At 39.8% G+C, this 27,312-nt stretch overlaps 1 protein-coding gene across 8 annotated transcripts in view; it reads right to left on the bottom strand.

The window, feature by feature from the left end:
• Positions 1-27,312, bottom strand: part of nfia (nuclear factor I/A) — a 153,597-nt gene that overhangs the window by 15,537 nt on the left and 110,748 nt on the right. For 2 of the 8 annotated variants that reach the window (XM_084118080.1, XM_084118082.1), the window contains exons 4-10: positions 25,509-25,583; positions 18,899-19,016; positions 16,934-17,061; positions 15,266-15,316; positions 8,292-8,420; positions 1,407-1,585; positions 183-348 (exon numbers count right to left, since the gene is read on the bottom strand). In XM_084118080.1, coding sequence (XP_083974206.1) covers positions 183-348; positions 1,407-1,585; positions 8,292-8,420; positions 15,266-15,316; positions 16,934-17,061; positions 18,899-19,016; positions 25,509-25,583 — 846 coding nt within the window. The remainder of the gene's footprint in view (positions 1-182; positions 349-1,406; positions 1,586-8,291; positions 8,421-15,265; positions 15,317-16,933; positions 17,062-18,898; positions 19,017-25,508; positions 25,584-27,312) is intronic. The other 6 variants (XM_084118081.1, XM_084118083.1, XM_084118084.1 and 3 more) reach the window with 3 other exon arrangements.

The raw sequence follows: 27,312 nt of genomic DNA, 5'->3' as shown, positions 1-27,312 counted from the left end.
AATCTGTGAAACCAAGCCTTTATGTTTGGGATTGAGTACTAGGTATGTGTGAGCCAGAGCTTGTTGTTTTGGGATTGTTTAAAATGTATTATATTTAGTTATTTAAACATTTACAATAGATAGATAGATAGATATGTAAATAATAATATTAGATAGAGATATAAAGGAGGTCGAGTACTCACTTGGCGAGGTGGGGGAGTTGCCCCCTCCCTCAGTGGAGGTCGAGGGAGGTTTGGAGTCTGACACGGGCAGGGGCACGGGTCGTGCCATCGGGGGAGGCGGAGGAGGCGGCAGCATGGGGGTGGGCAGGAACGGGTTGTGCACCTTCCCTTGACTGCTCCCGTTGGGCTGGATAGAAACAGGATATGAAAAAATATGAAAACGCCCCCTGAGTATCAACTTCCGGACACGTATGACCAGCAGGCACAACAGAAGCATCTCACACGTGCACGTCAGAAGAATGTGCTCAGCAATTTTTTTGCTGCTCCCAGTCATAAAAATAATTTTGCTGCTGTGCGCACTTCACCGTTCATAATCTATGACCCAAACTGCACGCTGTCTCTCCCCAATCAGGGCCACGTCAGTCTGGGTCACTCTATTGAACGGGAAAGGGATTTATTAGCCCCACAACCTGGTGAAAACTAAGGCATGGAGAAGATGGACCTTCTGTATCATGTTTATAATGACATGTAACTTTTAGTTGAAATAGCTAGATGACTTTTATTTGTTTTAGGATTGTTTCAAATATATAGTATATGCATGTTTATTTATAACATTAATATTTAATATATATATATATATATATATATATATATATATATAGTTTTTTTTTAGGGTGCATTTACAGACAAATGATATGTATACATGAATCTGAATTCAGATTTAGTTCAGGCAAACATTAACTGTAGAAGCAGCACTCAAGGGGGTGCTACAGTTAGCTTCAAATTCTTTGCATTTAGACTAATAGTGTTATTATTACAGTAGCTAGGGCAAATGTCACCATTTTAACTAACTTTAGCTAATTTGTTCAACAAGATACTGCCTGCCATGCCAGTAATTGACCTAAAAAAAAAAACTAACCATAGAAGAAGAATTTCTGCTATAGTGCCCCTTGTGGCAATGTTGACAATGTGACACCTATTTGCAAAACATAATGAACTTAATTTATTTTGGATGTGTAGCAAGAAGCATACATAGTTGATTAGTAGTGTATGTTTACGGTCTAAATCTTAATCTCATGTGCATTTCCACATCTTCAAACTTTTGTCACTGTACTGGCACTGAACAATGGTGCAAGTTACTACGAACAAGACAATGACAGACTAGCCAACTAAGCGACTACAGGGATACAAAACATGACATGAAATTAGTAGGAGTGTATGTATGTAGAAAATGCGCCTTCTTACATTAAGGAAGCCCACCTGTCCAGCTTGCTGACCACTGTCAGGGCAGACAAGTTGGACAAACTCCTTGAGCGTCTCCTGGGGGTGGTAGCGGATGGCGTGGTGGGAGAAGTACGAGCCGGGCTGCTGGATGATTGGCGACGTCGGGAAATGAAGACTTGACGGCGTGGCGTGGGGACTCGCTGGAAAAGAGACAGAGAGAGGAGCTCGGTCAGAAAAGGACAGAGGGAGAGGAAGGATGGAGAAGGAGGGGCTCCATGAGGAAAGGATGTGCTTGGTTGGATTGCTCATGCAGATGGGGACATACACACAAAGGTGGCGTGTTTTTGTGTGGGCTTGCTTCCCACATTCATGAGGTAACGTTGAGGGACTTTTAGTAAGCTTAGATGATATATTTGATTTAGCATAAATGAAAATGAAGCCAGAAAGTGTTGAATATCTACTTACCCCATGTCGCTCCAAACCAGTATGACTTTCTTCCGCGGAAGACAAAAGAACATATTTTGAAATTGTTTTGTCTATATAATTAAAGTCAATGGGGTCCAAATCAACAATATTGGAACAATGTTGATTTTCAGTGTAAGGATGAAAAAACATCTTTTGGGTTCTTTGGAAAGTAAGTCATACAACGACATTAGGATGAGTAAATAATGGGCTGTTTTCACATTTCTGGAGTTCTCGGAAGCGGAAGTGCTCATTGTTGGTATAGTGGTAAATGGAAACTACAACACATATAATTTTTGTGTTCCCATTTGCTTCAATAGTAAAAAAAAGAAAATAGCATTTCTATGACTTAAAATATTGATAGATTACGTTGGTCAGAAGAGGGAAAGATGTCAAATTTGCCGTCACTCCCTCACACTCATCCAGCAACGTTAACAATTTTCTGTAATCTCGTGCCAAGGTAATAAAACAAAAAGTAAAACGTTACAAATACAAATTGCAAGATAACCATAGAAACACGTCATCACAGTCTGTAAAAAGGCAGTCTGACGTATTACACCTGGCTGTACTTTAATCCCTCACGGTCTTGTTGTTGTTCACATCAAATTAAAGTGGTATTCTACCCTGACTCAAAAGGTTTGACAGCACACACTCGCACACAATGCATGCACCTGTTCGTAACAATGGGAAAGCACCGCAATAAACAGCTGTTCAGTCAACAACACTTGAAAAACGCACAGAGCGCGGTACTTGACACCAAAGGGCGCCAGATCCTCATTCTGTGATTTCTTTTTGCATCATTACTACCTATGCAACTAATAAAATGTCTCAGTGGCGTATCGTTCCTCGGCTCTCTCGCACCTTTCTGGCAGGCCTTCGGCGCGCTCTGGGACTGACAGTCTTTTAATGGATCGAACCTTATCAAGTATTTAATTGTAACCGGCACAATCTAATTAGGCGGCTCTTAATAGAGGTAATATTCAGTTATTGGTTATTAGTATAATGCCTGGGATGTACGGCAGCTCGGGGTCTTTAAGCCTGTGATGTATCGCAGCAGAGTTAATAAGACTCCGCACTCACCCTCTCCAATCTCTCGCTCTCTTTCAGGAGAGATGGTAAGCTGATACTACATAAACATTGTTAAAACCACAACCCCCTGCTGCAGTAATTCACTTAGCTCTGGCCTTGATTTATGGCTCTGTCAATAGAGGGTGACTGGAAACTCTGGATGCTGGGGCTGCGATGTAGCCATTGTATTTACAGTAATAATGGAATGGACGACTCTCTTCTGCCCTTCTTTTGGTGTCGTTCTCCGTCTTACCTTTCCAGATGCCGTCTTTTCATGGCCTGGCTCTTTCTGTTGGGGGTAGGACACAAACTTTTATGAGGGAGATGCGAAGACACGTTCGCTGTCTCTTTACCGTCTCTGGCGTATTGGATTAGCCCCAGGCGCTGCCGCAGCGACCGACCCCCTCTGAGACACACCCTTTACAAGGCTGAGTCAGGATTTGAGTGGACGACGCTCTTGTACTTAGCACAAATGCTAACAAACACACACATTCAGCCCCAGTATACACAAAACTGCTAGTCACGTTGCATAGCCAGTGATAATCTCGTCAACGCAATTACAGACAAAAATGACCATAAGATTTTACTTTGTGAAAAAAGTGCAAACAAATTTGGATAACTGTGTGTGTGTGTGTGTGTATGTCTGTATGTATATATATATATATATATATATATATATATATATACACACACACACACACACACACACATACACACACACACTTTAGAATATTTGGTTTCGTTATCGTCAACTAGAATGTTATTTTTGTTGACTAGAATCAGAGTAAAACACTAAAAGTAATGAAATGAAATGACAAAGTATTCATTTAAAATATATCATTCATAAAAAGATGATCAATGAAACAAAACTGTAGAAATTATCACACCAAATGTAACCGAAGCAGGACTTGGAAACCAACCGTCCCAGAGACTGCATTAAACGGCCTTTTCCATGAAATTCGCGAGTACTATCTGCAATCCAAGAGCTGACTTGATGAAACACTTGAGCAGCATATGGTTTCTGCTCCGTTATTCTAAGAAGTGGATCCAACTGGCATCGCGGCATCTATCTGGAGGCAACATGTTGAGACTGGACCGCTTTCGTGACGTTTCTCCTCGCCAAACAAAACCATTTTTCAAACGTCGTCAATCACTCGCCCTCACGAGGACAAACGCGTACCTGTTCAGGCTTTAAATCATCATGGAGTCGGTTCTCTAGAGCCAAACGAACTGTAGATCAGTGTTACAGGTTTGGTAACCAGCTTGCGTCAGCTACAGCGAAACCTACCATGTTAATTATGCAAATTGGCACAGTCAATTAGTACGGAGAAAAAACCCTCTTTTTTTCTTCTTCACTCGCTGACAGAATCTAAGTGTTGTGGAACGATAGCCAATTACTTAAATGGCTTGCTCCCATGTCATGTTCCTATTCATTTAATGGTGGTTATTTGGACGGAAAATTGCAAGTAAACAAAGTTTGACCGTGTCTCGACTTGTCAAGGCTGCTGGACGACATAATTCACATTCAAGGCTGTCAACTCTTCCGTCTTCAGCGTTCCCCGTTGCACTAAAATGGAGACACCGTCTCCTGTGCCTTAATATTCATGTAGCGCATGTGGAAAACCCCACTGATGTGCAGAAAGAGGCTTGATGAATTAAAAAGGGGTGGTGATGAGACTAATACCAGAACACAAGCGTGAGAAAGAGAATAGCCATGTCTTAACTATAGACACCAGGAGATCATGGGAGCCCCAGGAGAAGAGTCTGATCCTTAGAAATGACTTTGTGCTTTATAAACCAGCGGGTTGTTCTAGTAAGCGTGGCGCCATGGCATTAAATGGTGTTAATGTTTAAAGAGAACCTGGGCCCGTATTCATAAAGAATCTTAATGCAAAGAGTAGCTCCTAGTGACAAAATTCTAAGAAAATTCTTAGAAATGTGGGCGTTTACTCTTAAAATTAAAGAAAAACTCCTAGTAAAGAAAAAAGTAATTCAGAAAGCATCTTAACCCTTAAAAGAGGTCTTAAGGTCAAAATTGTTAGGAGCACGGACGAGGACTTTTAAGAGGCTTAAGAGTTTCTTTAGCAGAGGAGAAAATGGCAGAAAGACGAAGAGGGAGAAGAAATGTGTTGCAGACAATGGATGACAGTGAGTTAATAAGACGCTATAGATTAGATCGTGCAGGGATCATGTTTGTGACTGATCTTATTAGAGACACGAAAATATCTCCAACACAGCACAGAAATACCATAGCCCCTGAAATGAAAGTAATCACTACATTACGATATTTGGCAACAGGGAAAATTCCATGTTTGATACATTAAAACCAACATTCAAACCACCACTTAAATAGACATGCCAGCAATCAGTGTAACTGGAAATAGTGGAACAATAAAATACCTTATAGGAAATTAACAGCATGGTAAATAAAAAAAGGATTTATATACACATATATAATGTGTGTGTGTGTGTGTGTGTGTGAGAGAACGATCAAATAGGAAAAATTACGCATGTAAGTTCAAAGTGAAGACTTAGAATAGACCCTATACTTAAAATCACTTTTTTTTCCTTCTTGGACAACCAACCAATCACAGTCTTCAAAAGATTGTGTCATACATAGCAACGGGGTCAACCCTGCCTCCTTACTAAGATAAAAGTTTTTGTCTTTTCCTTGCTCAGAGTTGCTCTCAGATCGGTCCCGAATCGCTCTTAAGCTAAGACTCCTACATAAAAGTTTTTAAGCTAAATTAAGAGTTTTCTGAGAGGATTCTTAGAATCTTTATGAATACGGGCCCTGGAGTGTAACTCAAGTTAAAACTTAGCCTAGTTGTGGCTAAATGTTTGAGAGTTGCACCATTAAACTTAGTTGAAACCGTACCCTATGAGTAAACTAAATATTTACAGAAGCCTCCAATCATGAATAATGGCTGAAAAAAATAGTAGACTAACTGAATTACATCAGTGAGATCTTTAGATGTGTATGATGACGTTGCAGGTGTAACCTTTCTAAATTCGCAAAGTAAGTTTGAAGGAAAAAACTACCTGTTTGCCTTATTTCTATCACTGTGTGTTTTCACTGCTGACAAAAGAGGTATAGGCCGGCAACAGAGGTAGTGGGTGGCCCTAAAAGTTAATCTGAGGGGGGTCCAGCGGACACATACCTCCCAAAGCAAATATGGAAATGATAATGATGAGCTGAAAAGGAGGCAGTCTCCAGCAGCTGGTTGAGCGCGGTTCCTCTGTTGCCATTGTGCCGCCACCCGCGTGTAATAGAAAAGGCTCTGGATTAGTTCCACTTTGCAAATCGTGTTGGTTCACTGATCTTTTTTTCTCGCTTTTCTCAACCTTTTTTCACCGCCGGCCCATTGCTGCCAACTTTCATTGAATGGTGGATTATCAAAATAATAACTAAGGTGATAATAAAAGGCTTTATTTATGCAATAGGCAACAGGTTCCCACTTCACCCAGTTTGAATAACAGCGAAAAGGAAGAAAGAGCAAGTGTTGCGTAGTCGCATGGTCAATTGAAAGGGAGGACAGATTTAGGCGGTTTTAAATATTCTTTAATGGTTTTAGAAAAAGAAGTTTTCTGGCCGCCCCGCCTAACCACATAAACCGGGTTTGACTAACGTTTTGAAAGAGAGGGAGGCACTTTAAATCAATCATAGATTCATGGATTTAGCTTTTAAGAAGTACTCTTAAAGGGGCGACAAGCCTCGCCGCATATGCATATTAAATCGCGATCCATTTTGCGCCTCACGTCCATGTGGACATAAAATATTCACATGACAGCGATACCACTTCCAAGCGTGATTCAATACTAATAGCCTCACAAATTAAGTTGTGGTTAATACTTCTTTGAATATGTTGTAATTCATGCTGGAAACTGGCCCTTTGGCTCAGTTCTGTGAGCCGTTTGGCTTTATATCCAGCAAATAAAAAATATTAATGATAGAGAAAAAGCAAAAACTGGTAAATTTACACACAAACCCTGACTTTTGCATCGAGGTCATTGAATACTGTACAAAACAAAGCGCTTTGAATAAGCGATGGAAAACTACAAACCAGCCAAAAGGTCGTAAAATTCAACAATCTTGACTTTATTATCCTTACTTTAACTCACAACCACGCAAAGGCGACGATACGTAGCCGCTTTTGGTTTTGATTAAAAACTGTCCTTCCTTATCTATGACAAAACCATTCACAGCCAGTGACAATACAGTCGTGATAACCTGATCCAGGCCACGCTCTGATAAAGCCTCGTTCGCTGAGAAAACCAACCCATGTGTAAGTCACACTCAGAGATCCGGTTAAGTGTTTACATTAAAGGCATGTAAATCAAGCAGCCGGACGAGGTGATACACACTGTGAGTTGCACTCGTAAAGCGACCGCATTCACGTCCTTAGCGGATTTGTCAACAACTGTCCAATTTTAACAAACTGCATATATAACTCTCCCTCACTTTTACTCACACTGCCTCTAGCCCAGTTCACACTGACAGCAAGATGAATGGCAAGAAAACATGCTTCCAAAAAAAAAAAAAAAAAAAAAAAATTCCCAAACCTTTTTTTGTGTGAATAAAAAACATACAGGACAACTAGCGTAGTCCGATGCATGAACAAATGACTTATTAGATGTGAATCAAAACATTAACATCAAGTTATCATTACTTTCAATTATCAAATATTATATAAAATAATTTAAGTAAATAAATACATGAACAAAATATTTTTATATAGATACAATAATCAGAACAACTAAAGAATGGAATTTAAATGGAATTTCTTATGATATTTAATTACATATATTGATAAAATAACACAAGGAATGCTTACAAGGAAAGTTTACTTCAGTTGCTTCACAGAATTTGTTTTGGTTGCGTTGATTATAAGATTCCTAAAGAGTATTAATTGAACTGCTTATTTTGGGTCTTGTTGCTAATTATTGTAATGTAACAATTTAGAAGGATTGCTGTATAATTTACAGCATTAGCTGATCGACATTGTAACCATAATATATCCAAATGAATGGATAGTTTGCGAATTGGAATTGAATAAAAAAATTCTGGCCCATATCACCATCGTGTCGCAAATTTGCATGAAGTTAAACTGTACTCAAATTGGTTGCATCTCCAACTTTCATTGAAATGAAAAATGACGTCCAGATGCTTCGATACTACAAATCTGTCAGTGTGAACGCCCCTACTCCGTTCAGACTCTGAAGTTCCTGCTCATTCAGTCTGATCTTACAAGGGGACACTGTGGGGTGTGAAGGAAACAGGGATTTGAAGGATTGTGGGGGTCCTGCTGGCTGGGATTAGGGGCTTGGGGAAGAAGAGTGGTGCAGTTTGAGGAGGGTGGGGTGTTGGGACCTCACCTCTGGGTCCTGTAATGACAGGTCGATGATGGTGTGTGAATGCCGTTCGGGGGGAAGCGGTCTGCGAAGGCACATGGCTGATGAAACCAGACTTCTCTGACTTCTTTAATGTGGTAGGCGATGGCATCCCTGGCAAGAATGATTGATAAGTGCAGTTTAATAACGCATGGTCATGGAGATACAGGCTGGCGCAAAGGAAAGAAAGTGGATAGGAGGGGTGGGGTGTTTTTTTTTGGGTGAGTGGATGGGGATCAAGACAGCAGGGGAGACTGAGAGGCCCAGCGGGGTGTGGCACAGGATACACTACATGGGGCCGAACTGTGAATCTGTCCTAGAACAACGCAAGGTCACGTGAATATATGTAGCGTTTTGATGTATTGACTTTAAAATGTCCAACTGACATGACCACTAGGCATGACCTTGTGACCTTATGGAGAATGGAGCCCCTAACGGGAACATGGTGATGGGGAGAATATTATAATATAATTGTATTATAATGTGTTGTCTCTCAAAACTTTTGTTTTCGTTTGCGTTCCCCTGAGAAAATTTTGCATTCCCCAAGAAACTTCACATTTGCTCACCAAACGTTTGCATTCCCGATAAACTTTACGTTTGCTCACAAAAGTTTTGCGTTACCAATAAACTTTGTTTGCTCACAAAAGTTTTGCGTTCCCGATAAACTTTGCGTTTGCTCACAAAACATTTGCGTTCCCGATAAACGTAATGTTTGCTCACAAAACTTTTACGCTCCCGATAAATTTTACGTTTGCTCACAAAACTTTTGATTTCCCAGTGAACTTTACGTTTGCTCACAAAACTTTTGATTTCCCAGTGAACTTTACGTTTGCTCACAAAACTTTTGCGTTCCCGATAAACTTAACGTTTGCTCACAAAACGCTTTGCGTTGCCCAATAAACTTTGCGTTTGTTGACAAAACTTTTGCTTTCCCCAAGAAACTTTACGTTTCCTCACAAAACTTTTGTGTTCACCAAGAAACTTTGCTTTGCATTTGCTTGCCACCACCCCCCACCCCCCTTATATTCGCCTAAGAAACCTTGCTTTTAGTTGCAAAACTTTTGTGTTCCCCTGAGAAACTTTGCATTTACTTGCAAAACTTTTGCATTCCCCCAAAAAACTTTGCGTTTTCCGAGAAACTTTGCGCTCACTCACAAATCTATTGTGTTCCTCCCAGAAACCATTATAATAAAAAAAAACATATTTCAATGCTTCTGTAAGTGAATGAAAAGTTTCTAAGGGGAACGCAATACTTTTGCGAGAGAACACAAATGTTTTGCAAGTGAATGCAAAGTTTTTCAGTAGAATGCAATACTTTTGCATTAAACTAATTTTTTTTCACCTATCTTCTTTTTTTTATCACCATGTGCCCTGAGGGGCTGCGTAGTTGGCCGTAGCTTTGAACCCATAATATTTCTTTAAAGGAATATTTTTTCCCATATCCCAATTACTAAACAGTTGGGTCAAATTAGTTCCGATGAGGTATTCCGGATGCAGTATACAATGACGGTGAGGTTAGTTGTTAATGGTAAAAATGGCGCCTGAAAATGCAAAATCAAAAGGCCGTATTTAAAGTATCTTATGCATCTTACCCATGGGCTAGCGGGATGAAATGACGTAGCGATGAGTGAAACAGAATTGGGTGGAGAAAAAGAAAGAGAAAGCTGAACAGACACGGAGGGAAAAGGAGTTAAGGATGCAAAGCACACAGCATTCACATTCACAGTCTGGCAGGCAGCCTTGCTTTGGCAGGGGTTAATGCGAGCAACAGTTCAGACGCACAGGCTAACATGAGCTAACTGAGAATGACTGAAGTCTGTTAGTGCATGCTCAGCCACGTTAGTTCAACTCCTCCCTCCGGCATTAGCGCTCCCATACTGCCTCGCTTCACTCTACCTCTCGCTTTGGGGTAAAAATAGACAGACGTGAGGGAAACCCATGGCCGATTAGCCACTTGAGGTTAGAAATGCAAATTGATAAGAATGAACTGCAAATAGAAGGGGCAATTAGGAGGCACCGCTGGCCCATTTGTCACCCAGTCAAAGTGTTTAGTCCATTCTTCTGCACTGGGACAGGATATAAGCACTGGTCTTATGTCTTATTTTTCCCCGAGAGCAGCCCACTCACACCCCCACCATCCCCCAGAGGAACAAGTTCATCCAGACGCTAGCAAATGACTTTAACTAGTGCAATTCAATCATGTGTGGTTTAAGTTGTATTAATGGTTTTAGCCGGCAGCCCCCACTCTCCTCGCGCTGTCCACATGTTCTCGTTAAATCACAGCACTGGTGTATGGGACGCCCCCACAGACACAACCCAATACAGAGACCTGTTATGAGCCAATTATGGTTAAATTAGTCTATCTAGAGTGATTTTACATCTAATATACCGTGTTTATGCAGTGTATTTGATGCCGCAGAGAGCCAGGCAACAGGCATTTACATCTTTAAAAGTTTTAAGAACGGCATTCCATTCTAGAATTGCAAAAATTCTAATTGCTACGGTCAAATGTTTAGCAAGTGGTTACAATTTTTAATCTTCAGTGCTGATTCACTTGCTAGTAGTGGCCACAAGATTTACACTTACACTTTCTAAATGAAAAATATATATCAAAAATAAAATGTGATAGATTTAACAAAAAAACAAGATTTGTGGGACAGACGTTCAAATCCAATTATTATTAATATCAATACTATATTTTTATTTAGCATGTTCTGTTATGCAATTTTATTATTATTGTTATTAATATGAATAATATGAAAACTGTAAAATATTGCATCACAGATTATCCCAAATATTTATATTAATGTATTATATATTTATAGTAATGTTATAATTATATAAAATGTTGAGTGCTTTTTCCCATTAAAATTAAATAATAATCATAAATAGTACAAATTTAAATATTGCAGCACAGAATATCCTTATGGCAATCTTAATGTTAATATCAATAAATAATAATATTTTGAGTGCAATAAATAATAATAATATTAATAACATCAATTATAAACACACAGCTCAAGGTGTATTGACGCAATATGTTGTCGTTTTCTGATTTTTGACTTGTTTTTAGATATGGGGAGGTACACTGTGCAGGTGCAAGTGTTTTGGTGCATATCTGTGTGTATGTAAGTGATTAGAAGTCATCCTTGGTTTCTCCAGCCCTCGCAGACTCCTTCCCCTTTCAGGCGCAAGAAAGAGAGAGAACACAAGATGGAAAGAAAGAAAGCATCTCTTCCCAGCATCAATGATACATTAGTGATGGGCTTAAACCCCTTTGAAACTTAAATGGGTCACTTGAGGTCATGGAAAGGTCACCTAAGAGGTCAATGAAACCAGGAAGAGATGATCGCTACTTGAATACGAATATGGTAAAAAATTTAAAGGAAGCCATCAAGCACATTTAGCACAGCTTACCAATATTTTCCAGTCTTCATTCATCAAACACCTACAAAATTCCCCATTCAGCTGTTCTCATTTTCTCCTCACACTCACACGTTCAGTGCAGAATGCTTCAAAAGATCAATTTCAATGAGTATGCTGAAAGCGGTGGAAGACAGAGCGGAGTGGAAACATACAGTGTCATTGGGACAGACTCTTCAAATGTATGTGAAGCCCAACGTAACCAAAACACTACTCACCGAGACCATGACACAGACGAAAGAGACGTTGATAGAATAAACATACAGAAAGTGGTGGAAAAGGGAATGGAGCGCGGGATAAAAGGATGAGAATCACACATACAAGCACACACTTTCACGGGCCACTGCAGAGAATCAGAAGAACATTAGCTATTGCTAATGCTATTTCTTAAGTACATCAACACTTTGGATATCTTATTTACTGACTAATCTATATTTCGCTTTTCCAAAGTCGCTTTGATTTCCTGTCAATCATTTTGCGTGTTCACAGAGCATTTGAAGCGAACTGTTCAAGTTTAGCACCAAATCCGACTTCATTAGCAGTTAGCTTGTTGTGCGAGAATCCTGTTTTGTTAGCATTGCTTTTGATGACATGTTGATGCCCTCCTGCTGCATCTGTCATTGTAATGTCACTGGCATTATACTCAATTATACTATACTTTTCTGTAGGACGGGGTTTTGGGAAAAGTGCTGTGTCTAATTAATGTGGTTTGGTGTAAGTTTGAGATGCTTGTCGCGCAAGAACTCTATTTTGTTAGCACTGCTTTTGACTTTGAGATGACGTGTTGCTGGCCTCCTGTTTTGGACGAAGGCACATGTCTGATTCATGTTTTCATGAACAACTCAGCGTTTCAATTACGATAATACCCTTAGAAGCTGGTTAGTTGCTGGTCTAAGGTGGTCTACCAAATCTAACTAGCCTCACCAACAGGTCAAAACTAGGTCCATCAGCTACACAGCATGTAGGAATCTGTGTTCTTCGATTGATCTCTGGCAAAGTTCTTAAGGGGATATTTTGGTGCCTGTAGAGTGGGGAAGTCCAAAGAGAAAACAGAATGAAACCTGTGGGTTGGCGGACAGTTCCCTTTGATTGTGTGTGTGTAAGTGTCTGTGCTTGCGGTGGACTGGGCCTGATGTCTCAGAGTGAGTAATGAACACTTGAAAAGGTTCTGTCAGTTGGAATCAAAGCCCAGCTGTAGTCAGCACTTTCCCTTCCGAGGCGTTATTACACACTGGTACCGGTCCTGGCCCGATTCTCCTCTTCCCTGCTTTTCTCCCTTCCTCACGGCTGACAAATTGACAGAACCCAGAAGGGCGAGGAGGCAATTCTGTATCGAGTGCGTCTTTCTGCTGCTCTCCATCGCTCTCGTCCTGTAGTGCTCGCCGTCCCCTCCGGCACATCAATCAGTGCATCTGCCCAAACTGGTCTCAACACACGAGATAATAATATAATAATGTAATACAGTTTTTGAATAATGTAATATTACGTTTAATTTAAAAAAATTATTTTGTAATATAATTTTTACATATTTTTTTTTAAATGTACATACAACATGTTATGTAAATATGTAATATCTAATAAATGTTTAATAAATATATATTAATTATTATACATAGATCAAAATTTGTGAAAAAATATTTAAATATATATATTAAATATCTAGCTACATTATAAAAAATATACAGATCTTTAAATATTAATTTAATATACAGATAGGGAGCGTTTGAAAGCAGGCGTCTATCAGCGGATCCCTAGTATATCCACCGATAGATGCCTGCTTTCAAATGCTCCCATGTGTATCTGTATATTAAATTAATATTTAATATCTATATATTTTTTAATGTAGCTCAGTGAAGAGCGTCAAAGACGTCTATTTACAACATGTATTTGAAGCGCTGATCATTGTAGCCAATCACAGACACATATGTTGAGCGTGTGAACACAATGGCCAATCAGAGGTGTTTAAGAATCTGTTCAACAGCGCTTAAAATGTTAGAGGGAAATGCTGTTATCGTCACATTTTTAAAATTTCAGTATAACACTAATATATATATATATATATATATTTTTTTTTATTTATTTTTTTTTTTTTATACATTTAATCAAATACACATTTTATACTACTTTGATTATTTATTTAAATTCTAGAAACTTTTTATATAATTAAAATTTTTATTATAAAATTATTTATTGGATGTTAAATGTTAGAATTGAGTGTAAAATCATTTTAAATTTTTTATTTTGAGTAGGTGGCAAGGACTATGACTGCGCTGACGGGTCGACGTCACCCCGTGGTCCCTACACCGCCCTATCACCTGACACCCCCTACCTGAGCAATGACAAGCATGCTGCTGCCGCGGACATACTTTCGAAAGGCTGGCTAATTTTAAACACATAGCGAAGGTCTCTGCTATCAAATAAAGATAGGAGAGGCCCGCACACACAACCAACACACTCGGTGTAAATTCATGGAAAGGAATACAAATCAAACAGATGGCAGGCATAACAAGAGCTCGAGATGTCACAGTCTTTTTGATGTTCGACACCACGGCTGAAAAATGGATGCAAGCGGCTGATTGGACGAGAAATGTGATCCTGTCATGGACGAGCGAGTGATCCGGAGGTCAAATCACACTCACTTTTTCTCTCACCCTCTTAGTTTACTCACACATTCCCTCTCACATTCGAGCAAACACACATTGGAACAGACTCTCACTTGCTTGGTGCCGAAGCAACTGTGAAAAGCACTTAATAGTCACACACAGCTCTAAATCAATAGCACCCCTCCATATTCCCCATTTGTATCGTCTTATTTCACATTTAAATATGTTAGGGATGTGTCAGAAATGTGGACTAGTCAACTAAACGTCCAATAACCAAGTAGTCGGTTAAGGAGGTTGACTTCGAGTTAATCTAGATTTTTTTCTTATACTTTTTAGCTTAAATATACAGTGTAACTGGTTTAATGAGGATGGATTTAGAGAGACAACTTTGCAGATAAAGTTTTATTGTACTAGATTGTCAGAACAGAAAAAAAATTTGTTTAATTTATTATATAAAAAATAGACTTGTGACCGACTAGTTTTGAAAATACATACTTTTGCACATCCCTAATATAATTATCACAACTTCTTCAGACATCGCGTCCTCAAAAACACAAAGACACGTCACTTTAACGCAAACATTTCCAGATGCACCATCAATGTGGATGAAATCATGCGCAAATACAAATCATAGGTATATCATGAGGCAGGGGGTGCATGTCATTTCAGGGGGACAAAAACATTCTTCAGAATTTTTCTGTTCCTTTTTTTTGCGGTAGATGTGGCTGTGAGGGGGAAAGCTGGTGGTGGTGGTGGGGGGGGGGGGGGGGGTGGTCATCTGAATAGAACAACACCAAAAAAAAAAAAAAAATAAGGTACGAAACAACAACGGCGACGACGACAAAACTAGACGGCACAATGGACGAGCTCCTTTTTTTTTGGTGGGGAAGGAAGGTGAGGTGTGGAAGGGTGACAACATTGATGTAGTTTTACCTTGTCTTGAGATGAACGAACTAGCTAGCGAGCCACGCAGTTTATATCCAGCTTTGAAAGACAAGGAAGGAGGAGAAAGAAACAAGGAGGGACAAAAGAACAAAAAAAGGCAGGGTGAATAAGAGGTGTAGAAGCAAATGTGCAATACCTTAGCAGTTCAACCATTCATGTCAGATATGATGTGTCCAGAACCTGCCAGACAGCCACACACACGCACACACACACACACACACACACACACAACATTGTCTTATGGTTTCCTTCTCTGGATCTTCCTGACTTCCATCACTGTCTGACTGTATTCTTATACAAAATACGTCTACAGGGCAACCAAACCCAAAGAATTCACAACGTTTTATTATAATCGTGTTCTCATTATAATGTTATGTAATATGACAGTCTCAATCATCCTTATTAATGTCGTGAATTGATGTTTGAGCTGCGTGTGCAGAAGCTAAATAAAGCTTAATTATTATTTATATAAAAATAATAATACAAAATATTCTAAAATGTTTAATATAAAATCAGTAAGAAGTGAAATATATTTATGTATACTTAAAATATATAAATATATTATTAATATAATAAGTAGTATAAAATATAATAATATTAATTTAAGATGTATTATCTTGTATTATGTATATTATCTATGTATTATATAATTTATTATGCATTTTATTTTTGTAATAATAATATTTATTAAATACAAAAATATTCTATACTATATAATTTCATACTATGCTATAATTTCCCAGATTTCCTCTAAAAATCTGTGCGGAAAGTGTGAAAAACTTCTGGGGCTGCTTGAGGGTCTTCAGTTTAAATCAGTGTATATAACTAACAAATTACCTTTGACCCAGAGAATCATAAGTCATTACTTTCGTCGTATTCGGCTCGAGAACTAGTACTGCAAAAGTACCAAAAGAATCAATAAATGAATCATTAATGAACTAGAATATTTACGTGGAATTGGAATCAGAATCATACAATTTCTTGAATGATTCTCTTAATGCCCTCTAACACCCTGCTTTTGCTCTGTCCTGACCTGGCTATAATGTGTGACGCATGTTTTCGCTCTATCTCTGTCCACTATGTGGTGTCTATTTCTAATATGGAGGGAGAGCGAGACTTGATTGAAGACGCTTTGGAGCAGGACAGATTTACAGTCCTCTGCTCTGTGGCAATGAGTTCACAGGACGCACGTAGTCCGAGATGAATCAACACTCAACATTCAAACCCACACACATACGCTGTCTTACGGGACTCTTCATAAATTGTTAGCATTATTAGTAGACACATGGGTATGAAGTTAAATGAGTCTGCATCTACAAGCCATCTATGGTTAACTTCTGAGATGGACTGAGGGGGGCAGACGCTGTAAATCTTTAAAAAAGAAAAACAAATGAGGTGCCATTTGAGTTTTAGGGTGCCATCTCCGAAATGTCATACCCAGAGAGACGGATCAGAGATGCTGAAACCCCTCCCCCCCAAAAAAGAAGAAGAAGAACAGAAATAATCCCCACACAGCTGTTGCCGTCCCACAACCAGCACACCCCACAGGATGCACAAACACACACACCGATCGCTCGCTCTCCACCCGCAACCCCACAGTGTGAGAGTGTGAATATGTGTGTGTGTGTGAGGCTGGCTTTCAGGCTGGATGGTTACCTGGCTCCACTTCATGCCAGCTGCTGGCTTGGCTGCCACTGCCAGGCGAGCGTCCCTGACCTGGGTAGTAGGACTCCTCTCCCGGACTGTCCACCTCATCCTCCATGCATTTGATACGCTTTGCAGAACTGTGCGACAAAAAAAAGAGACGAGACAAGAGAGTGGATAAATAAAATCAAATACATTTCATTCTGATATAGGCAACATTAAAAAGCATTCAGAAAGCATTAAATGTCTCAATGTGATGTATTTTAGGGGCGGGGCTTGATTTTACCCATTAGGATGTGATTGGATAATGAAGTGTTATGATATTATTTAATATGGTTTTCATCTCGCCCACACTACGCTGTAAATAATACATCTTTTATTAAAAAGATCAATATGTTGAAATGTTTTTGTAAATAAATAAATAATAAAAAATAAAAAAAATGACCACGTCAATAAATATAATCTATAAATAAAAATATTTAAAAAAAGCAAAATAAATAAAGCATACAAAATAGAAATAAATCACTGAACAATTATTTTATTTTGAATGTATTAATTCATTCATTTATTGACATGAATGCATTTCATTATTGTAATATTTCATGAAATATATATATATATATAATTTGAAAATTATATAAATATAGATTATTAATATTATCTATTAATACATATATTTATTAATTTGGAACAGTCTTCAAAATAATGAAATGTGTCAAATAAATAAATAATTTAATTCTTTAATTGGAACTGATATAAAAATTGTATATGAATATGGTATGAAATATTAAATCAAAGATATTAAATATATTAATATATCAAATATATAAAAAATGTAATGATTTATTTATTTAAAGATATTTTCATACATTCATATCTATATACACTATTATATACAGCTCTGTTTACAGCATAAAGGTTATTTGAGGTGGAGAAAGTTATTATATTTCAATAAAAGATTGAATTTTGTTCAGAATAGATATAATTAGTATAGAATATATTTATTCAGGCCAAGAAAATGGACAGCAGAGACATATGTGCAAGCTTATTCTCACACACACACACACACACACACACACACACACACACACACACACACACACAGTGAGAATCACTGGAGGCTGGTGGTCATGTGTGTGTGAGTTATCTGCTGTAAGTTGAGCTCTGACATTTATTTGTTAATGTAAGGCCTACTGGTGTTTTTCACTCATAATCGCTTAATTAGTTTCTAGCATGCAGCCACACACAGGGTCCTTATTCCAGATGTTTGCTTTGGCAGGCCTGGCTGAAGAGGCCACTGAAGCATGTGGGCAGACGCACACACGTACACACACACACACACACAGATGCATGTGAGCGTGCACACATGGGCTCAAAATCCTGCAAGTTAGTGCTCTAAACTACATTTTTGTGCATCAAAGGCACTTTTGCATTTGATGCACAACGAGTGCATTCTATAATTTTCAACTAATGTACTTCATGGAAATGGCTAATATGAACATACACATAATGATTGTTGTATTTTCAAATGTGCATGTTACATATTAGCACAAATGTTTTTGTACGTTTGTGTTGATTTTTAGGTATGCTGCGTTGTTAAAGTGACAGTGAAATTTGCCCATAAGTGAAATCACAGTGACCATTTATATGCTGCGTTTCAGCTGTGCACACACACGTGTCCAAACACAACACGCATCTGTCTACACATCCCGTGTGCGGGGGTGCCACGTAGTACGGTTTTACATTGGGGACCAGTGTCTGTGTGTGTGTGTGTGTGTGTGCATGACTGGCCTGTAGGCTGAGCGGGTGGTGGGGGGAGAAGGTTCCAGGTGGACACACATATGCTGGAAGCTTGTGTAGCTCAGACTCCTGCAGCCTCTTCGAACGCTCAGCCAACACATCAATCTCTGCCTCGGCTGATTAATTAAGACTCAGAGTGAAGGAGAGAGAGTGTGTGCGTGTCTTTTGAGTGTGTACCTGCTAGAAGAAGTGCTGGGTAGGGGGCGCCTCATGGCCCCAGGGCTCATACTGTAGTAGGAAGAGCTGTCCAAATCTGCCAACGAGAAGTTGGGCCCCGTCCCTGCTGCAATGGGCGCTGCCACACACAAAAAAAGAGAACAAAAGTCAATAACTGTGAACAAAAACAATCTGAAGCATCAGATTTTGAAGTTGGTTCACTCAGCAGCCATCTTGGCTGTATGACAAGCTTACATTTCAATTGTACATCAACAATAAAACCTGACAACAACGGTATCATAAACTTTGCTGACTTAGCTCACACCAAAAACATTTTTTTTTAAACTTCAAAACATAGATAGGCAGACAGACAGACAGACAGAGACAGGTAGATAGATAGATAGATAGATAGATAGACACAACAATATAAAGATAGATAGAACCATAGATAGATAGATAGACAGATAGATGGATATAGACAGACAGACACAACGACAGAACACACCTTTACTCACATTATTTAACTAGTACTAGTACAAAACTTTCCTCCCAGAACAAGTCGCCACAAGCTGCAAATATCCCGTGCCCCTTTCTGTAGGTCATCGGTGAGCAGCGCTCTATCAAACGCCTTTGTCATACAGTACATAAAGCCGTGATGCCTCTTTATATTCATGGTGACTGAGACCACTATTTTTTGATGAGGACAGCACGAATGTGTAAGAGAGCGGCCCTGGTCCTGCATACCTAATAGGCCGGGCCCAGGCGTAGAGAGAGAGATGTATGTATATGTGTGTGTGTGTGTGGGGGGGGGAGTCAGGCGGACGACAGCGTGGAAGACTGTGATAGACACGGTAATGGGCTGCCTAATTAACATTGGAAGAGGACACAGCTAAAGGGGCAAGTTGGACCAAGGGAGGGAGAGAGAGCCAGTGCACTAGCCAACAAGCTAAAAGTTGGATACGTAGGAAGTGAGAAAGGAAGTGCTATAATTTCTGAGTCATCTCTTTATGTTAACTTTTTTTTTTAAGGGGGGGGTGGGCGGTCCTTTGCTCTAATAGAAGTGGTGGCTCAGATTATTTATGATGAGCAGTAAAGCCGGCTGCATTTGCATGGCTAATAGTAGGATGTGAAGTAATTTGTGTGAGAGCTAACCTGGGCACTGGGCTGCAGTAACTCAGCCGGCCCTCAACGCACACACACATACACACACACACAAACGCGCCCTCGCGCCGAGAGTGGCCGGCCCTGCTGCTGCAGTTTGGGTAGAAAAATGACCACACTGCAGTCTGTCTGACTGGAATGGAAATCAATCATAAAGGTAATCCGCAGTCTCTACCTCTTAAAGGCTTTATCAAGTGCTTTCGCTTGGAGGATTCCAAATGAAGCCTGTGGCTATCAGGCCGGCATTGATCTCTCTCTCTTCTCTGCTTTCCCTTCTGTTCTCTCTCTCTCTGATCTTTACTGCTTTACCTTTTAAGTTGCTGGGCGCAAAGTACATTAGCAAAATGTTTCAATCTATTCTATTTACTTAGTGCAGAGGAATGGCAGTGCAGTGTGTGGCTTTACTTAGCTATGCATTGGGGACAACAATAAATAAATAATCGGCCACACAAGTTAGCTAAACCTGACAAAAACTCACTTGGTGGATGTCCACAAAGGTACAAATGATTAATGAAGATTTATGAAAAATCATGTTGTTTTTTTTGTTGTTGTTTTTTTTTTCTATTTTTAATTACAAAAATTGTAAACATTTTCAATATCCAACAATATGATGAAATTAAATATCTCCAATATTTACAGATATGTTACAGATATATCATGCATACCTACTTAAACATGTAGTAAGTTTTATAGATAGCAAGGTAAACGTATAGTAAAAGAGAACCAGGCAAAAAATGTTTCAGACCAAAGGCCAGCAAGCTACAGGAATTTTGTTGTCGGGACAGCAAAGTGACCGAGTCTGCTGGACGTGGCAGAGGTTTTTTGGTGTAGTCTCTTGTCTCAAGAGTTGAAAATCCCTCTTAACATACACACAACAAACAGACATACTCCTCCCCTCCACCCAAACACTGCCCGCTAAAGCATCTACAAAAGCTGGGGAGGCTATTCATTTGAAAAGAGCAGGGGGAGGAGGAAGAGAAAGAGAGAGAAAAAAAATCGGCTTTTGTTCAGGCCGGATTTTCAAATTGAAGCATTTGACAACAAAGGCAGTAGCAATCAACTTCAAAAACCCTGGACGTCTGTTCACCCCGTCTTGCCTCCGCCTTACTCCTCATTGCTTTATTGAGCGAGAGGACTGTAGCGTGATGGGATCTCATCTAGAGCTGGTCTGAAGTTGGTGAGCTTTGACAGGTCTTCAGTGGGGTTTTCTGCTGGATCAGCTCCTGTGTGGATATAGACCTACAGCATAGGTTCAGAGTTCTCAGACTGGAGAAGAAGGTCCGCATGGGGCTAGACCTTACACGTTCACCGTATAGTTTCCCATCAAATCAAATGAGGAAAGTAAGCAGCAGGAACCTCGCTGTTGGAGTCTGCAGGTCGGTGTCCAGTTGAGGGAGGTTAAGAAGTAGAAGAGAATGTAGTCCTGGACTCAGCATATTACTACTCCTGTTAAAAACACTCTGAAGAACAGGACTAATAATCAGCAGGTTGCTAGATTGACACCTGCAAAGAGTAAGCTATGTGCTATGACCATTGTGCACTACATGTCACTTAAATAGATTCTTCATAGTTCTTTTAAAGAACTTCAATGATCATCTTTATCCTTATCCATCTTTATTAATGTGAAAATGTAGGACAACTCGCGGCAAGCTATCGTTTATAAGATTAAATCCCTGTGTGTGTATTTCACTGCAGATGGCACTGCCCACTGGCAGGCTTTGGCCCAGTGTTGGCACAGTGCTGACAAGACTGGTGGGCGTATCCCCACCGGTGCTGCTCGGCAGTGTCTTTGCCGCGGCGGCCCCTCTCCTACTCCATAATTCATCCGCTCCCCCTGTTCGGTCATATGGCTTAATGGTGCGTGCCAGCGCCCGGCCTTCGCTCAGGGATTTCCAGGTGTCCCTGCCCCTGGACCACACTGCCTTGTTGCTTGCCAACATTTCTGCGAGGCTCTTGCAGGCACACTAATAACAATAACCTCATCCTAATCCTGTATCATCTCCTGTCTCTTTCTGTAGCCCTCGCAATCTCCTCTAGAGAGGCTCTGAGTGGGTGGCAGCAACAGCAAAATTGGCTAACATACAAGTCCTCTTGCTCACCTGAGCTTGACAGTGTGCCAAGCTGTGAAGTGACAGTGTCTGACTTCATACAGAGGCCAGCTGTAGGGAAAAAACAAACTCTAGGTAATAGAGGCTCTTTCTGGGAACGTTTAAGAACACAGACACTATAAGACTCAAGAAGGTAGAAGGGAATAGTTGATGAAGGAGGAGCGGGGGGAGGGAGGAGGATATGGAAAGTTAGACCCAATCTCCGAAATTACCCCAGCTTGGTATCGACTGGCCAATTATGTGGAGTTCCATTTACAAAAAAACATAGCTGTAGCGGCTAACTTTATGGAGACTTTCATTTCGCTCTCCCTACTCCCGACCGCCCCTCCTTCTCTCTCTCGTTCCCTTCCTCTCCTTTTTTGTGTGGTGCTTTAATAGGATATTGATCGACAGAAGCAGATTCGATTGGGCTGCCACTGAATTGTGTAATGGGTGCACAAAGCCAAGGTCATAGTGTATAGTCAGGGAAGAGCTAAGGCAGCCCGTTGTCCATTCAATATCACGACCTTTCATCTTCCGAACGGGCACAAGCCTGCACTCAACCCCTTCCCCATTCGCTTAAATAAATCTGCCAGACGTTCCCACACAGAAGCCCCGACAGAACTCCTCTGGGCAATTCATACGCCACTTCAGTACACCTCTTCTACCCATCTTCCAATCTGGTGCACTTACCCTCTTCACTTCAATCAACAGCATCATCTCTGTGCCTTCCACAAGAAGCGACCAAAGTCATGAGTGTGCATGCATACAGCACTTTAATTCACAGCCACTCCATCGGGAGCAATCCTGTTAGAGGACTTATGCTAACTGTGGGCTTTGCTGACTGCTGAACTTCTTAGATGGTATTGCCCATTAAAGAAGGAAAGAGGTTGATGCAGGAGGGTGAGACAGTCAACACTCCCACCATTCCGTAGATGGTGGAGTTTTTAACAATATCAAGAGGTTGGCCCACAGAAACTTGAATTGGAATTATAATAGAAATGACAGGAAGGGGATTTACAGAATTGAATGAAATTCAAAAAAGGTGATGCATTCTGGGAAATGCATATCTATCTATCTGTCTAGCCTCTAAAAGCCACCTATGTCAAAAATGAGATAATAATATTGAGTGAATGCTCTCCGCACATAGTACACGTTCATCAAATACTTTCACTTCAAACTCACTAAATCCCAGCCTCAGCCCATTCAGAAATGCCGGTACTTGGGTAGAAACCTATACATTGGAGCCTGATAAAAATGTCAATATTAAACAAAAACTTTAGACAGACTTAGAGGCTTTTGTATATATATATATATATATATATATATATATATATATATATATATATATATATATATACACATCCACAAGATTTTAAACGTTTTTAAAAAATTTCAAACAATCGAACATTTGAACAATCGAAGTTTGTGTTGACAACTTTTGTGGTGCATTTCTCAGAATGCATTTCCTGTGTTCATTTTTTTGAATGGCACTTTACTCAATTCTTCCTGTGGGGCTCAAGAATAATATGCTCTTTAAGCCAACATTGGCAACCCCCTGCCGACTAAAAGCCACTGGACTGTGTAAAGGAGAGGTGAATAAAGAGAATTGGGGGAAAAAGAGAGCAGAACCCTTTGATTTGAATTGAACATCCAGCATATGCCACCCAGCATTTGCTTTTCTTCTCAGTGTGTCACAGATGTTAGGATAAAAGCCAATCTCTCTGCAGAGCTGGATCAATTATGCATATTCCTTAATCTTGTTACCATCATACTCCAGGAGTTCTGATGCAGCACAGTTCTGGCTGAGTTTTAATATCTGTGTTCCTCTCTCTCCTGATATCCTTAATCATTTTCCACATCCTTTTGCACCACCTCACACATGCATGCTGGACTCACGTTGACCCCTGCATTTCCTTCCGCCCGTCTGCTGTCACTCCGCCAGAATGTGGTGGCACCCAAATGTTTGTTCTCTCCAGACGCTGTCTTTGCGTTGGCAGGCACTTTGAGGGTTTTTGAAGGCAGACTGCGAGGTGAGACCACGGTGGGCTCTTTGCCCGGGCCCCATGACACCCTCTTCTTCTCTCCTTCGCCCAGGATTAGGTCACGAAGGAGTGTGATCAATGCACCTTTGATCAGAAGGCTCCAGCGAGTGCTGACAGGCGCTTTGTATCGGCTATTGTTAGCGGGTATCGACAGGCACGTATGGATCGCGCTGCGCTCTGTCACTCTCCACCGTGGACGTCTGCAATTTTTAAAGGTCACGTTTTCTACTCTCTTCCCATCCTCTCTCCTTGCTCCCTGCCTCCTCGGGAAAGCCTGCTTTCCTTCTTCTGCATTCTGTCTTAATCACTCTATCAATCTGGGAATGACTTGATTGTTTTCTCAAGTTGTGAAAATACTTACCTTTTAGCTTTCTTCACTTTACTAAAATATTTAACATCCGAAAAACTGCATCCTCATAACTGTACGGTTTGTTTACGGATAACAAAATATGAACTTTAAAAGAAACATTTAAAAAAGGCTGCACAAAAGAAAAACTTAGTTTGTACTTTAGAGAGTCCAAGTACTGTTGAACCGCACTGCATTGAAGCACTTTCAGCTGACTGCTGCATTTCGCTGGTGTTTCGATTTCTAATGAGTGGAGGGACAGTGGATTCAGCCCATTGTTCAGAAAACAGCATTGAGAAACTGGAGAAGCTTTCCTCCAGCACACTGGTTAATCACCAGCCTCATCCTACCTTTGTGATGAATTTAAGGTGTTTGAACAAGGGTGCTTCAGATATTGTGGTTTTAATCTGCGGCTGGCCTCATGTACAGGTGAAACAGAACCTCACATCCCTAAAAAATGCCAAGCTAAAGGTTGTGATCCTTACACAACATTTCTAATGAACTAACCTAACTTGACATGTTTTTAGGTTCTATATGAAAACTCAAATCAATTGATTTTAATGCTGAAAGTGAAATTACAACTGACATTTAAGGAGTTTTTTTTAACTTGTTTTGTAATTAATATACTAGGAAATCTTGATGTATATGATACATTTATATGAAAAGCAACACATGTATTTTATGTATTTGTTAATCATAAAAGGGATGTATTCAAGTCATTCTATTTATTAACTGCATTTTTATGGATGTTTTTTAACCTCACTGACCCATATTTTGTCTTTTTAAACTTTGTTTATAGGTAAAAGAAAACAAATCCACCTTTGCTAAGACAAAATACACTCGTATTAAAGATATTGTATGAAAACATATCTTTTGCAATGTTGCTTCTTAAGTAAATTTATCTTGTTTTAAGGACTTTCAGACATTTTAACTGAAAAATAAGACACAAATAAGATTTTTTTTCAGTGGACAAGGAGTTATGGAGATCTTACTCTGTGAGACTCGCACAAGCTCGGAGACGGTGAAGACACCTGATGTGACGAAACTGTCCTGGAAGCCAAGGTGCCCTAGGAGACAAAATGAAAGAGAAGGAAAAACTGTTATCGGAATGAACATGAAAAAATACACGAAAGACAGCCTTATTGTCAGTAACACACACACACATGTACACACACACAGTCCCAGTGGGGAAAGGGAATAGGGAGTAGGGAGTGTTTAGAGTGACACTGAGGGTAGAGCACATCTGGATCTGGTCCCATGAGTGTCTACTGTACAGTGGGGCAGAGGCACGGTGCGTTGCAGCACACACACATAAACAGGGAGATGCATTGTATGCCCCAAAAAATTACCATTATATGATCTTATATGTGTTTACGTATGATATGTGGTTGTATCGCAGTCAAACACATTCTTTGTGCGGCTGACAGAAGTTCTTTCAGCAGACAGACCACAATTACTGTGTTCATTGTGCTGACTACGACTGAGCCAGGACCTCCAGCCACACATCCTGCGGGCTGCTGCTCTTCTGGAGGAACCCATATCAGCCTCAGATTCAACCACAAACAACCAGATGACCCTGAATTTCCAACCATTCTACACCACAGAATCAAAGTGGACACAGTCAAGTGTGGACTGCATATCCATATGCACTGCATATCCATAATGACCTGCTCTCACATACTGTCAGAAACTGCTGATATGGCAAGGTTAATCATCACAAGTTAGACACAATCTTACAATGCTCTACATACAGTGTGCACTAGATTAGAACTAACTAGATTGCAAAAGAAATGCAGTAGTTGCAAGAGCGAGAACTGTAGGATAAGATTTTAATGTCAAAAAAATTTCCCCCCAAATTTGTGTATGTATATATATATACTGTATATATATATGTAAAAGTAGCCCCTGACTATAAGTCAAAATAATATAAAATAGCGGTAAAATAAAGTGAAAAGGTTTAAAAAAATTACAAACAAGTATTTTAGTTCCCCTTACTCCACAAGAGTTTAAGTTTAACAGTATTCAGAACAGAACAGGAATGAAAAATGTAAGTATACAGAAATTACAGTGGTATTCATTATAAACAACATTTATTATAAACATGGGAAATGCGTTCTACTAATAAACTTCGCCTAACATACCTCTCTCATTCAGCACAAATGATGCTATGATCCTATGCAGAGTTCTTGGTGGTGTCATATATATATATGACACCAACAAGAACTCTGCATAGGATCAAACTCAATACTGAGTCACATTATGTAAATTAATGCAAAACATAAGAATCTTTATTATATACGAGACATCTCCAGATTCTTTCTCCTGTAAAAAAAAAATATATATATATATATATATATATATATATATATATATATATATATATATATATATGTATAGAGGGGGGTGACAAGACGAAACTTGAGTGGAAGTGATGTTAGCTATTAAACAACTTCTTCTGCTCAGTGGCTGGCGAGCTATAAAACCAACAATAGAAATGAGTTTAGTCTTGACTGGCTGGATGAGGAGACATATAACATGTGGACGGGCAGAATAATAAATAATAAAAACAGAGAGGAGAGAGAGAGAGAGAGAGAGAGAGAGAGAGAGGGAGAGAGAGGGAGAGAAAGAGAGAGAAAGAGAGGGACAGAGGGAGGGGTAATATCTACGGCTCATTGCAAGAGAAAGTGCTGACATGAGCTAAAAGACTGCAGACCCGGAGAGCATTCCTGCACAGATGCCCCTGAGATTGAGAAGAAGTGAGATAGAGTTTGTTCAGGGAGGTATCAGAAGGAGAGG

The sequence above is a fragment of the Abramis brama genome, assembly GCF_963993115.1.
Source record: "Abramis brama genome assembly, chromosome: 6".
Lineage (NCBI taxonomy): Eukaryota > Metazoa > Chordata > Actinopteri > Cypriniformes > Leuciscidae > Abramis > Abramis brama.
Note: the sequence above shows the minus strand (reverse complement) of the source record. Positions and strands in the feature narration are given on the sequence as shown.